Source organism: Rhincodon typus, chromosome 6 (genome assembly GCF_021869965.1).
Source record: "Rhincodon typus isolate 14 chromosome 6, sRhiTyp1.1, whole genome shotgun sequence".
In the NCBI taxonomy this organism is placed as follows: domain Eukaryota; kingdom Metazoa; phylum Chordata; class Chondrichthyes; order Orectolobiformes; family Rhincodontidae; genus Rhincodon; species Rhincodon typus.
In genome coordinates, this window is record NC_063337.1 from 5,348,787 (window position 1) to 5,362,246 (window position 13,460).

A 13,460-nucleotide genomic window follows, 5' to 3' on the forward strand; every position below is an offset into this window, starting at 1 on the left:
CTGTTTGTTTCCTCTCCACCTATCCTCTCCTCTATCCATCTTCTATCCGCCTCCCACTCTCTCCCTATTTATTTCAGAACCCCCTTCCCCTCCCCCTTTTCTGATGAAGGGTCTAGGCCCAAAACATCAGCCTTTCTGCTCCTATGATGCTGTTTGGCATCATAGGAGGTAGAAATTTAATGGGGTGTACACTGTTGAATGGAGGTGGCGAACGGAGAAGTAGAATGCCTGGGAGAGATTAAATAGCAAAGATATCATAGAACGAAAAGCAGAGGGAATGTTAGCATGAATGAGATTAGTAAGGATGAAACTTGGAACTATGCAGTACCTTTCACAACCTCTAGACGTCTCATAGTGTGTTACCACCAAACAAGTACTTTTGTCGTAGAGATAGTAAGAACTGCTGATGCTGGAGTCTGAGATAACAGTGTGTAGCTGGAGGAACACAGTAGGCCAGGCAGCATCAGAGGAGCCAGAAAGCTGATGTTTCGGGTAGGGACCCTTCTTCAGAAATGGGGGAGGGGAAGGGGGCTCTGAAATAAATATAGAGAGGGGGTGTGGTGATAGCAGGTAGGTAGTGGTGGGGATTGGTCAGTGAGATGGGAGGAGTGGATACGTGGGAGAGAAGACGGACATGCCAATGAGAAGGGGATGGGGGGGTTGCTGGTCTTGGGATGAGGTTGGGGGTGGGGAGATTTTGAAGCCAGTAAAGTCCACATTGAGACCATTGAGTTGTAGGCTCCCAAGGCGGAATATGAGTACTTTTGTAGTGTTTTCACAGTTAAAACAGAGAAGATTGTTGGCAGCAGGGTTGGGCGGCGGGCGGGGGTACCTAACTGAAGTGTGCAAAGCTCTGAGGGGCATCTGGAAACCACTGCCTCAACGGGTGACAGAGGGGGGAACCCACAAGATATTTTTTGATAAACACTTGAAATGCCACAAGGCTATGGGCCGAGTGAACCATAGAATCTTCACTGTGGAGAAAATAGGGTAGTGTCAAAACAGAATCTGGGTTTTTACAGCACTGAAAGAGGCCCTTTGGCCCATCAAGTCTGCACCATCTCTGCAAACAGCATCCCAGCCAGACCCCAACCCCCAATTTAGCATGGTCAATCCATGTAGCCTGCACATCTTTGGACTGTGGGAGGAAACCGGAGCACCCGGAGAAAACCCCACGCAGACACGGGGAGAATGTACAAACTCCACACAGACAGTGGGTGGAATCAAACCCAGCTCCCTGGTTCAGTGAGGCAGTAGTGAACCATGCCGTCCAAGTGCTGGAAAATGGGGCCAGCAGCGTTGGAAATTTGATGACTGTTGCAGATATGATGGGCTGAAGGGTCTTTTTCCATGCTGTCAAAACTCTTGACTCTATTTTTTAATTCAAGGAACGCAACAGCTAATCTCCATAACAAGATCCCATAAATAACAATTTGAAACTGACGAGATAATCTAGCTTTCTGATGTTGGCTGAGGTATATGTCGGTTGGGACACAGGGTTGGAGGAGGGGGGAGCAGGGTAGAGGGATGTGGAACACTCCCTTGTTCCTCTTTGTCATGGCAGTTTCAGAATCTTTCATGTTTACCTGAGAAGGCCAGTCAGGAACTGGGTTCAACATCTCGTCTGAAGGATAGCTGGCATCTCTGCCCGTGCAGCTCCCCCTAAGCACAGGAAGTGCCAGCCCAGATTATGTACCCAGCTGTCTGGAATGGGCTAGACCTGGCTCAGGGACGGGAGTGCCGGCCTCAGGTGTACAATACAAACCGCGGGCCGCCTTGTATTTCTACGAGACGTGTTTCTCAATGCCCATACATCACCCTGCCTTTGCGCAACGAGATGCCATTTGGAGCCTGCACATCTCTTATCAAAAGAGATCTGCGCCAGAAGGGAGAGTGCTGATTTCAAAGCTACTCACTTCCCAGGGAGAGGTCCCAAACCCAACGAGGGTCACAGGGTAATAGACGTAACAATCTATGCCAAGGCACGTTCTCTATGATCTGAACTTTCTAGAAATCATTGATATGATTTGCCAATTTGTAAATATTCATTAATATCTATCATTCAGCAACTCAACTGAGTCAAAAAACACAATAGAAAATGCTTTTGCACTAGCATAAATTCTAGACAAAACTTAATTAAGATTTCAAAACCCATATTTCTAATTTGAGAGATTGCAATTTCGCAGCAGTTGGACCGTTTTCCAATGACTGAGGTGGAGGAAGTTAGTGAAGGAACGCTGCAGATCCTGGGAACTTGAAATGAAAGCAGGCACTAGTGTGGTGACATCTGTAGAGTGGGTTAGAAGGTACCACTCACAACTAATCCCACCTCCCCCCCACCCCACTTCTCTCCACTGACGTTCCCTGGCATGCTGAGTGTTCTCAAGAAAAATACTCAAGGAAGAGACCGAATATTTTTTAGACATTAAAGGCATCAAGGAGAGATGGGGAGAAAACGGGAATACAGTGTTGAGATAATAGGATCAGTCATGGTTGTATTTGAATGATGGAGCAGGGGCTGAAGGGGCTGAATGGCCTACTCCTGCTCCCAGTTTCTATGGACCACGTTTTCAAGCATCCTTTTGCCTTGCAGACAAGGTGCCCCTAATTCCAGGGTATTTTCAATGTTGACTTGGCAGGTTACCTGAGGATATGGTGGGGGAGGCCCACCAGATTGGCAGGCTAGACTTACTGAAGACTTGTGTTCCTGCATCAATTTGCTTGATATGATTCTGAACCTTTAAAAGATGCATATGAATATTCACCTATTAAAGATGGAGAAAACAAGACATTGGAAATGGGTGTCACCATCAGAGCTGCCATTCATTGCCCATCTCCTGTTGCCTTGAGAAGGTAGTGGCGTCCTCCTAACACTGAGCCTTTTGATGTAAATGAATGATTTGCCCTCAGTTCTGAATGATCTGGGCTTTCTAAAAACCATTGATATGATTTGCCAATTTGTAAATACTCGTTTATACCTATTATTCAATAACTCAACTGAGACAAAAAACACAATAGAAAATGCTTTCGCAAAAGCATATATTACAGACAAAACTTCATTAAGATTTGAAAACCCATACTTGTGATTTGAGAGACCTGGTAGCAGTTTGACCATTTTCCAAATATCGAGGCGGGGAAAGTTAGCAAAGGAATGCTGCAGATGCCAGGAACCTAAAACAAATCAGGCGTTGGTCAGATGACTGTACTTCAGAGAGTAGCTGGGACAATTGTGTTGGTGTAGGACTGGAGTCACACATAGGCCTAACCTGGTCTGGATTCCAGGCTTACCTGACCTAACAGATGTCATTAAACCAGTGGAGCAGGAAAGCTGACGTTTCGGGTTGGGACCCTTCTTCATTTTCTGAAGAAGGGTCCTGGCTTGAAACGTCAGCTTTCCTGCTCCTCTGATTCTCCCTGGCCTGCTGTGTTCCTCCAGCTCCACACTGTGTTATCTCTGACTCCAGCATCGGCAGTTCCTACTATCTCTGTCGTTAAACCAGTTCAGCTTCATTTTTTGACAGTCTGATTGCTTCATTAAAAGCTAAAGACTGTTGAGACGTGAAATAAAAACAGAGAGGTGCTGAGGAAACTCAGCAGGTCCAGCCGCATCTTGGACTGCAGTGGTTCAAGAAGGCAGCTCCCCACTGCCTTCTCAAGGGCAACTAGGGATGGTCAATAAATGCTGGCCAGGCAGCAACACCCATATCCCACAATTCATACAGGTCTGCAGCAGAGATAAAAGGCCCTTCAACCCATCAAGTCAAATTCTAACCCTGTTCGACAAGGTTCCATATGGTAGGCTGGTTAACTGGTTGACATGGGTAGATCACATGGAATACAGAGATAATTAGCCTTTTGGGTACAAAATTAGCTCATAGGAAAGATGTTGTGAAACTTGAAAGGGTTCAGAAAAGATTTACAATGATGTTGCCAGGGTTGGAGGGTTTGAGCTATAGGGAAAGGCTGAATAGACTGGAGTATTTTCCCTGGAGTGTTGGAGGCTGAGAGGCAACCTGATAGAGGTTTATAACATCATGAAGGGCATGGATAGGGTGAATAGTCGAAGTCTTTTTCCTAGGGTAGGGGAATCCAAAACTAGAGGGCGTAGGTTTAAGGTGAGAGGAGAAAAATTTAACCGGGACCTAAGGGGTAACATGTTCACGTAGAGGGTAGTGTGTGACCTGCTGAATTACAGTGCTCCATGAATCTCCGTCACCCTCACCAAAACAGCCCATTAGCACGTTGCTGTCTGTGAGATTTTACAACGAGCAGATTTCCTGTTGCATTTCTTACACTGCTCTGGTGACTACACTTTAACTGTCAAGTACCTTGAACAAACTTGTATCCTGACGCACTTTCTTTTGAGTGTCGAGTATTTAAAAACCTTTGTCTATTGAACCTGCATTAATTAAACTTCAGCTTCGATCACGAGGAAGTAACTGAGCCGGGAAACTCAGCAGGTCTGGCAGATTCTGGGAAGTGACAATTAGAGTCAACACTTCATGTCCAATACAAGTCCTCTTCAGAACAATAAAAACCGAAAGAACTGCGGATGGTGTAAATCAGGAACAAAAACAGAAGTTGCTGGAAAAGCTCAGCAGGTCTGGCAGCATCTGCGAAGGAAAAAACAAAATTTCAGGTCCGGTGACCCTTCCTCAGAACAGTTGGACTTTGTTTTTTGTCACCGGACCCGAAACGTTAACTCTTGATCCTTGCCCACGTGAATGAATCAGCTCTATTGTTGTTGAGTTCAGAAACATGGGGATCAGGCCTAAAGTTATCCTTCGAAGCCCTACAAGTTTTGAGAAGCAGTCACACTATGGAAGCATGCAATAATTAGTGTCCAAACAAAACTAGAAACAGTGGGGTGGGACATCAGCCCTCAGAGGCTGCCCAGAGGATTTACAGGTGATGATTTGGGAAATAAAGGCCGTTTCTGTCTCCTGCTTCCCAAGGGTTCATTAAGCGAGTGAGAAAAAAGCAGGCTGTTCGTTCCGACATACACAAAAGGTTATTGCAGTTTTGCCCCCGACCATCCCCATTGACCAGGCTGACCCACTGAGTCAGAGCAGCTGTTCCAACTCTAGGAATTTTATAGGAATACAAAAAAAGTTAAGAACTGTAGCAACCTTGGTCGGCTATTGGTTATGTGTGAAGTCTAACGTATGTTTCAATGACACATAACAGTTTGTTTGTTCTGAAGTTTTTATTGAATTCAGCAACTTTTATTCATTTGTTCTGGTTATCCTACAGAACACTAGGAGATTTTACATTGTTCGGTGAATTGGTATGCTAAGATGGTACAACATGACATTAACAGTAATAAACCCTTTGTAATGCTATGCGTAATTAGAGTCATAGAGATATACAGCACAGAAACAGACCCTTTGGTCCAACTCGTGTATGCCAACCAGATATCATATATTAATCTCATCCCATTTGCAGCATTTGGCCCATATCCCTCTAAACCCTTCCTATTCATATACCCATCCAGATGCCTTTTTAATGTTGTAATTGTACCAGCCTCCACCACTTCCTCTGGCAGCTCATTCCATACAAGGACGACCCATGTGAAAATGTTGCCCTTTAGGCCCCTTTTAAGTCTTTCTCCTCTCACCTTAAAACTTTGCCCTCTAGTTTTGGACTCCCAACTGCATCAGAACTTAAAATGCCAGAGCATAGGAGGCTATGGGCTGAGTGCAGGCAAACAGGACTAGTGTAGTGTGGTGTTTGTTGGCCAGCATAGATATGGTGGGCCGAAGGGCCTGTTTCGATTTTGTATGACTCTTTAAGAACTTATTTTTTTAATCTATAAGTAACTCTATTAACAGGATTAAATCATTGGGACAAGCAGCACGGTGGCTCAGTGGTTAGCACTGCTGCCTCACAGCGCCAGGGACCGGGGTTTGATTTCAACCTCGGGTGACTGTCTGTACGGAGTTTGCACATTCTCCCTGTGTCTGTTTCCTCTGGGTGCTCCGGTTTCCTCCCACAGTCCAAACATGTGCAGGTTAGGTGGGCTAGCCATGGTGAAAACCCCATGTGGGGTTGGGGTGGGTCTAGGTGGTTTGCTCTTCAGTAGGTCAGTGCAGACTCAATGGGCCAGACGGTCTCTTTCTGCACTATAGGGATTCAAGGTTGCATTACTCAATTACCTAAAGGTATACGGGATTAAGGGGTAGGCTGATTGATGTGGTTAAAAAAGGACCATAAGATGGAGGAGGAGAAGTAGGTCATTCAGCCCATTGAGTCTGCTACACCTGTCAATGAGATCATGGCTGATCTGATCATCCTCAACTCCACTTTCCTGCCTTTTCCCCATGACCCTTGATTAAAACTCTGTCTATCTCAGCCTTGAATATACTTAATGACCCAATCTCTACAGCCCTCTGCAGCAAAGAATCCCGCAGATTCAAACTGTAGCTTTCAAACATCAGATTCTGTTGAGTAGAGGCCATTTGGGGATACACGTTGAGAACATTTTTTAATAATGCATACAGTATCCTTTATAATTAGGAGCATTGAGTACAAGAACAATGAGGTGATGTAGAAATAAGTCACAGATTCAGCCTCAGCTGGTGTGTTGTCCTGGGCGACGTACTCTGGGGAGGATGTGAAGACATTAGAGGAGATGCAAAAACAATTCAAAGTGTTGTTCTTGCATTTACTCTGTCTAGACCTTTAAGAATGATATAGATTTCTATGAGGTCTCCCCTTGTCCTGCTAAACTCATGTAAACATAATGACAAGACTATTAATCGAGACTAATGATTTGGGATTGGGATCAGACCCCACTGCAGCAGCTGAAACATTTCAAATAAGTTAATTAAATAAATTCTGAATGAAATTCTGGCACAGTGACCCTGAGCCTTCCAGTTTGTTGTAAAAGACCATCTTGTTCACCACGTCTGGCTCACGTTCTGAAGAAGCGTCATCCAGGACCCGAAAGATTAACTCTTGTTTCTCTCTGTAAATGCCACCAGACCTGTTGAGTTTCTCTTTGTATTTGTCTTTGTGTTCGTACCTGATTCTCTAATGTCTGTTTGGGAGCGAAACCTGTCATCCTTGCCTTGTCCGGCCTACAAGTGACTCCAGACCCAAAATGACGTTGACGCTTCACTTTTAAAAAAATTCTTTCAATGCTTTGCTGGCAAGGACATCATTGGCTCTCCATTTGACTGGGTAGTTGAGAGTCAATCACATTGCTGTGGGTTTGAGGTCACATGCAGGGTAAGGAGGTGGGGTCGGATTTTTGATTGGCCTGGCTGACCACTCAGTTAGATTCAAGATGGTGGCTCACCACCACCTCACCTAGAGCCATAAGGAACTGAATGATAAATATTGGCCTTGCCAATGTTGCCTGCAGTGAATTTTTTTTGGAAAAACGTGCGATGGTTGGGGGGTGAGCTTGACCTTTAGTCATTTGCAATCTCTGCTCTTCCTTTCCTTTCCCTCCCGGCCCACTCCTCCCTTCCCCCTTTTGCAGGCAGTGCAACAAAACATCCAACGGCAGCGATAGCTGTACCCTGATGTGCTGCGGGCGGGGCTACAACCCTTACATGGAGAAGGTGGTGGAACGTTGTCATTGCAAGTACCACTGGTGTTGCTACGTGACGTGCAAAAGGTGTGAGAGGATAGTGGAGAGGTACGTCTGCAAGTGACCCCTTCTCCCATTCCTCCCCCACCTCCAAACCCCCAACCCCAACCCTCCCTTGCAATCGCCGACCCTCCCCACCACCCAAAGCCCCAATCCTGAATGCTCTTCCGGAAAGATCTGCAGGGACACTGGATGCAATAAATCGACAAGGCACACCTTGATGGTTCTGAATGTGTCAACTTCTAGTTTTGCCTTTCAAGTGGCTCTCTGCCAACACGGTAGACATTATTTGAGCTGAATGCGCTGGATAACATTCTTTTGAAAAACCCTGGTCCGGCTTCTCTCTGTGTTTGAAGAAGGAGGAGGAGATGGAAAACGTCAATAAAGGGAAACAGTTGTTGTGGTTTGACAACTCTTCAATCCTCCACAGTATGGTCTTCCTCCACTAACCCCACTCCCCTCCAACCACCCTCCCTTCTAGCTCAAAGGGAACCCCCAACCACTCAAACTCCTTTGCAGCCCCCTCTTCTCTCTCTCTTTCCCCCTTCCCCTCCCCTCCCACCGCCACATTGATAAAGATGGCTGCGGGTGATGGTGGGGTGAATTTGACCACCTCAAGGAACTGCTACAGCTTGGCCCAGAGTTGGGTTTCACCTCAAAGCTGGAGAAGGAACACAAAGGCTCCTGCTTTCGACATAGCGGGTGAGGGACGTTGGCTGGTGAAGGAGCAAATCGCGGAGAAAATTAGGGAAATCCAGCACGTGGGCAAGGGTGAAGCTATCAGAATCAGGGTTGGGGTGGATGGGCACGGAGAGGTCCAGGAGAAAGCGTACATGCCACGGAACCAGCCACAGAAGACAGAGCTTCGAAGCTGGAGTGGGTATATCTCAGAGAAGCCAATTAGTCCAAACAGGTTCCGAGGCAGCTCCATCTCTTTCGGGTGCAGGGATACAGGCAACTCCAGGTACAGGCATCATAGTTTCTCATCAGAAACAGACACTTGCCAAGCTCCTGAGCAGTGGCAATGGCAAGGTGGGTTTTCATAGCTCTCTGGCAGTGACTGTACATATGTAATCTGTAAATATATTTTCTACCACAGGCTACAAGATAATTTTTTTTTAAATTCTGAAAAAAAAAGTAATATTTATAAGACTTTAGAATTCTAAGTTTTTTTTGTGGATACTTAAATATAAAAGGTTTTTCTGAAAACAATGTCCTATTTTTTTCCTCTTTAAAACACTTTTAAATAAAATACGTTTTTAAAATGTCCAGTCTGTTCTTTATTTTAGTACACATTTGTAAAATGCCTTTCACATTTATTGATTACCTGGTCGTTCTAGTGTGTGCACATCCTGAACCTCCCCAGCCATCCCTCATCCCTCTATACATCCTTCCAGAATTGGTCTGGCACCTCGTAGAAACAGAGAAATAAGAGCAAGAATAGGTCATTCGGCCCTTTGAGCCTGCTCCGCCATTCAATATGCTCATGGCTGATCGTCTAACTCAGTCGCTTGTTCCCGCTTTCTCCCCATACCCTTTGATCCCCAACTCTATCTAACTATTTCTTAAAAACATTCAATGTTTTGGCTCCAACTGCAGAGAATTCCACAGGCTCCCCACTCTCTGGTTGAGGACATTTCTCCTCATCTCAGTCCTATTCTGTACCCTTAAACTCTAACCCCCTGGTTCTGGACTCCCTGGTCATTGGGAACATCCTTCCTGGCTCTGATTGGTATGTTTTTTGGAGGGTTGGTGTGGACTCGATGGACTGAATGGCCTGCTTCCACACTGTAGGGATTCCATGACTCTGCTTTTACCCTGTCTAGTCCTGTTAGAATTTTGAAGGTTTCTGTGAGATTCCCCCTTCCTTATTCCTTTAATCTTCAGTCCTAGCCAATCCAGTCTCTCTTCACCATAACATGAAAAATACATTTTTTTTATCATTGTCTTTGTCTATTTCTCTTTCAGGTATAAAAATATTGAAAATGGCTGAGAAAATGGTTGCTTGGTAGACAGACAAACATCACTACCACTTGAGCTTTAGTATTTGTTCATGGGATGAGGGCGTCGCTGTCCAGGCAGCATTTATTGCCCATCCCTAATTTCCCAGAGGGCAGTTAAGAGTCAACCACATTGCTGTGGGTCTGGTGTCACATGTAGGCCAGAAGGGTTAAGGATGGCAGGTTCCTTCTCTGAAGAACATTAGTGAACCAAATGGGGTTTGACAACAATTGACAATGGTCATCATTAGACTAGTCTTTTACAGAATCACGGAATTGTTCAAGCACAGAAGGAGACCATTTGGCCCATTGTGCCTGTGCTGGTTCTATCCCCTACTGTCAATCTCCTGTCATTTTCTCCATTTCTGTGCACAACTTTTCTATTTAAGTAACGGATGCACATGACCCGTTCCAAATGCTGCAGGTGAAGTAGGTTTTGGAGACACTATCTGTTTTTGCCTCATGCTCTTTCTTGGCATGCAGGCACTTGACTGTTTTCTCCAATATTGAAACTGGCTTGTTAACAAAGATGTCACCATTCTGGTCTGTCCAAGGTTGTTTCTGCTCCCACAGTTTGGGATCCAATTTGTAAATTAATCCTTTGGGATGCATGAGATTGTAACAGCAGGGAGGTTAAGATGGAGCTGGGCAGGACCTTGGTTAGGCCACAGCTGGAGTACCATGTACAGGCCTAGTCACCTCACTGTTGGAAAGATGTGATTGTACTGGAGGGGATGCAGAGGGAGATTCACCAGGATGCTGCCTGGGATGGAGCATTTCAGTGATGACGAGAGACTGGATAAGCTCGGATTGTTATCTTTGGAGCAGAGAAGGTTGATGGGGACCTGATAGAGGTATATAAGATTATGAGGAGCATAGACAGAGTGAATAGAAAGCAGCTGTTCCCCTTAGTTGAAGAGTCAATAGCAAAGGGGACAAAATTTTAAAGTGAAAGGAGGTTTAGTGGGGAGTTGAGGAAAAACGTATTCACCCAGAGGGTGGTGAGAGTCTGGAATGCAACATGGAAGGGTAGTTGAGGTGGGTAACTTCACAAAATTTAAAAAGCACTTGGATGCCCACTTGAAATGTCATAACATTCAGGGGTATGGGCCTAGTACGGGAGCATAGGTGGCAGTGTATTCTTGGCGTACAGACTCAATAGGCCAAAGGCCCTCTTCTGTACTGCATGAGTTTATGAGTCTACAATTCTATGATGCCCTCAGTTCTGGGGGCCATCCTTTTGCGAGGATTTACAGAGGGTGCCAAATAGCATCTTGGATTAAATACTTCTGTCACATGGGGACACAAAAGAAACTGGTTCGGAACAAAGAACAAGGTCACGGGGTGACAGACAGAACACAGAAGTGAATGTGTTTCCACTGATGGGTTAGTCAGAAACCACAGGACACAGATTTTATTATAATTGGCAAAAGAACTGAAGGGGAGATGACCATAATTTCTTTTCAATGTTGCAAATTATTTTGATCACCTGAAATAGTGGTGAAAACAGGGTCAATAACCTTCAAAATTCGATATAAGAGCAGGAAACAGCTTCGGCTTTGGACAACAAAAAGCATTGGTCACCTTATTTAAGGAAGGTTGTAAATGTGTTGGAAACAGTTTAGAGAAAGTTTACCAAACTAATACACAGAATGAGTGGGTTGTTTTATGAGGAAAGGTTGGACAGACTAGGCTTGTATCCCCTGGAGCTTAGACTACTGAGAAATGAAGTAATTAAATCATACAAAATCCAGAGGGACCTTAGCATGGTAGATGCAGAGAGGATGTTTCCCCTTGTCGGGAGAGTAAGGGTCATTGTTTAAAAACCAGGGGTCACCTATCTATAAACAGTGATTACTTTCAGCAGGTCGTGAGCCTTTGGAACTGTCTGTCTCAAACAGTGGTGGAAACAGAGTGAATATTTTTAAGGTAGAGGTGGAGAGATTGTTTTTGAGCAAAGTGGCTGAAAGTTTATAAGGGGTAGGGAGTACTGAGGAGTTAAGGTTACAATGACATCAGCCATGGGTTTATTATAAAGAGCAGGAATGACCTCCTCCTGCTGCTAAGTCCTGTGTTCAGTTGGGGAAACAGCAGGAAGGGAGAGGGACTTATTTCATTTCCAAAGAGGTGGGATGGGATGAAGGGGTTGAATTTATGTTGCGTGATTCTAGAAGATATATATATATACATATATATACAACTCAGTGTAGGATGGCAAAGCTGTCTGCTGACCTTATGACCTCCAGGGGAAAAAGATCTGACAACCATAGAGGAGACATGCCTCCAAAAACCTGGATGACTAGACTCAATTAGCAGTCGAAGGGAACACTGCCAAGAAATTTAATGCTTGAATCAAAAACTCAATAAAGAAAACTGTGGTTCAAAATAACTGATTGGAGACCTATGTGCACAGCTCATTTAATCAGTCATTCAGCAATCTATCAAAAACAAAGCCCAGGCCACTGAACACACGCAGATAAATGAACACACACACACACACACACACGTTACACATACCCAGACTCATGCGCACATGATATGTACATACAAACACATGCACACACACACTCGTATACACACACAGACAAGTACACACATATATACACACACATATACACACAGACAAGTACACACATATACACACACACATATACACACACAGACAAGTACAGACATACACACACACACATATACACACATAGACAAGTACAGACATATACACACATGCACATACACACACACAGACAAGTACAGAGATACACACACTCACGTATACACACACAGACAAGTACACACATCCACATGAGTACTTATATACACACGTGTATGTAAAACTATGCACATATACACACACTTACACATGCACTCAGACACACGTACACACACATACTCATGCATGCATGCAAAGGCACACACAGGTAAGTACACTCACACACATGAATGCATATACACAAAAGTACACACACCTTGCTCTGGCTGTTTTTGAACACAGGATAACCACAGGATGTTTGTAGATTGCAACAGATTTTCACAAGCAACTCACCTGCCTGGAGTTACAAATTCCATTCAGTTAACAGGTGTGGGATAAAGTGGTCTGTCCCAGGAGAGCTCCCTTTCTATTGTCTGTAATGAATCTCCAGCTCCCATCTCACTCTGGGAGATTCACAGTCCAGGCTGACTCTTCCAGTCAAGAACTGAGAAAGTGCTGCACAGTCAGAGGTGAAAGATCCCATGGCACAATTTAAAGACATGCTGGGTGATTACCAACATCCAGATGACGATGAACAGCAAAGGACTCTCTTTCCCATTGATCCTGCTCCACACAATTCCATTTAATACCTTGTCCATCATAATATCGTCACTCCTCAATCATCCCTCTTCCTCCCATTATCCTTCGATCTCTTTAGCCCTAGGAACTATATCTAACTCCTTCTTGAAAACATTCAATGTTTTGGCCTCAACTGCTTTCTGTGACAGAGAATTCCACAGGCTCCCCACTCTCTGGGTGAAGACATTTCTCCTCAGCTCAGTCCTAAATGGACCACCCTGTGTCCTTAGACAGTGACCCCCTGGTCCTAGATTGTCCTTAAACTTTACAAGATGTGATCTGGACAAACACATCCAACTTTTATTTGAAGGAGTTAAATAAGTTGGTGTCAGCGGCTCATTTGGGATTCTCTGGGGAAACAGTTACCCACTGCCTCAGACCAAACTCAGATCTGGCCTTATACAAACTTCTGATTATGAAGTTCGGCTCTCCTAAACCATTTAGTAGGGGAAAAAAAATCTACCAAGTGGAATGCAAAACATGCATTTCATTTTCCCGTGAGCCTTGATCGATGTGTTCTTAAGGCTATTCTCAA

General features: G+C 44.7%; 1 protein-coding gene across 1 annotated transcript in view; it reads left to right on the forward strand.

The window, feature by feature from the left end:
* LOC109935446 (protein Wnt-11-like) overlaps positions 1-8,770 on the forward strand; it is a 70,020-nt gene extending 61,250 nt beyond the window's left edge. Inside the window, exon 5 of the mRNA XM_048597863.1 lies at positions 7,413-8,770. Within this exon, the coding sequence (XP_048453820.1) occupies positions 7,413-7,661 (249 nt within the window). The 3' untranslated portion in view covers positions 7,662-8,770. The remainder of the gene's footprint in view (positions 1-7,412) is intronic.
* The last annotated feature ends 4,690 nt before the right edge of the window (positions 8,771-13,460 follow it).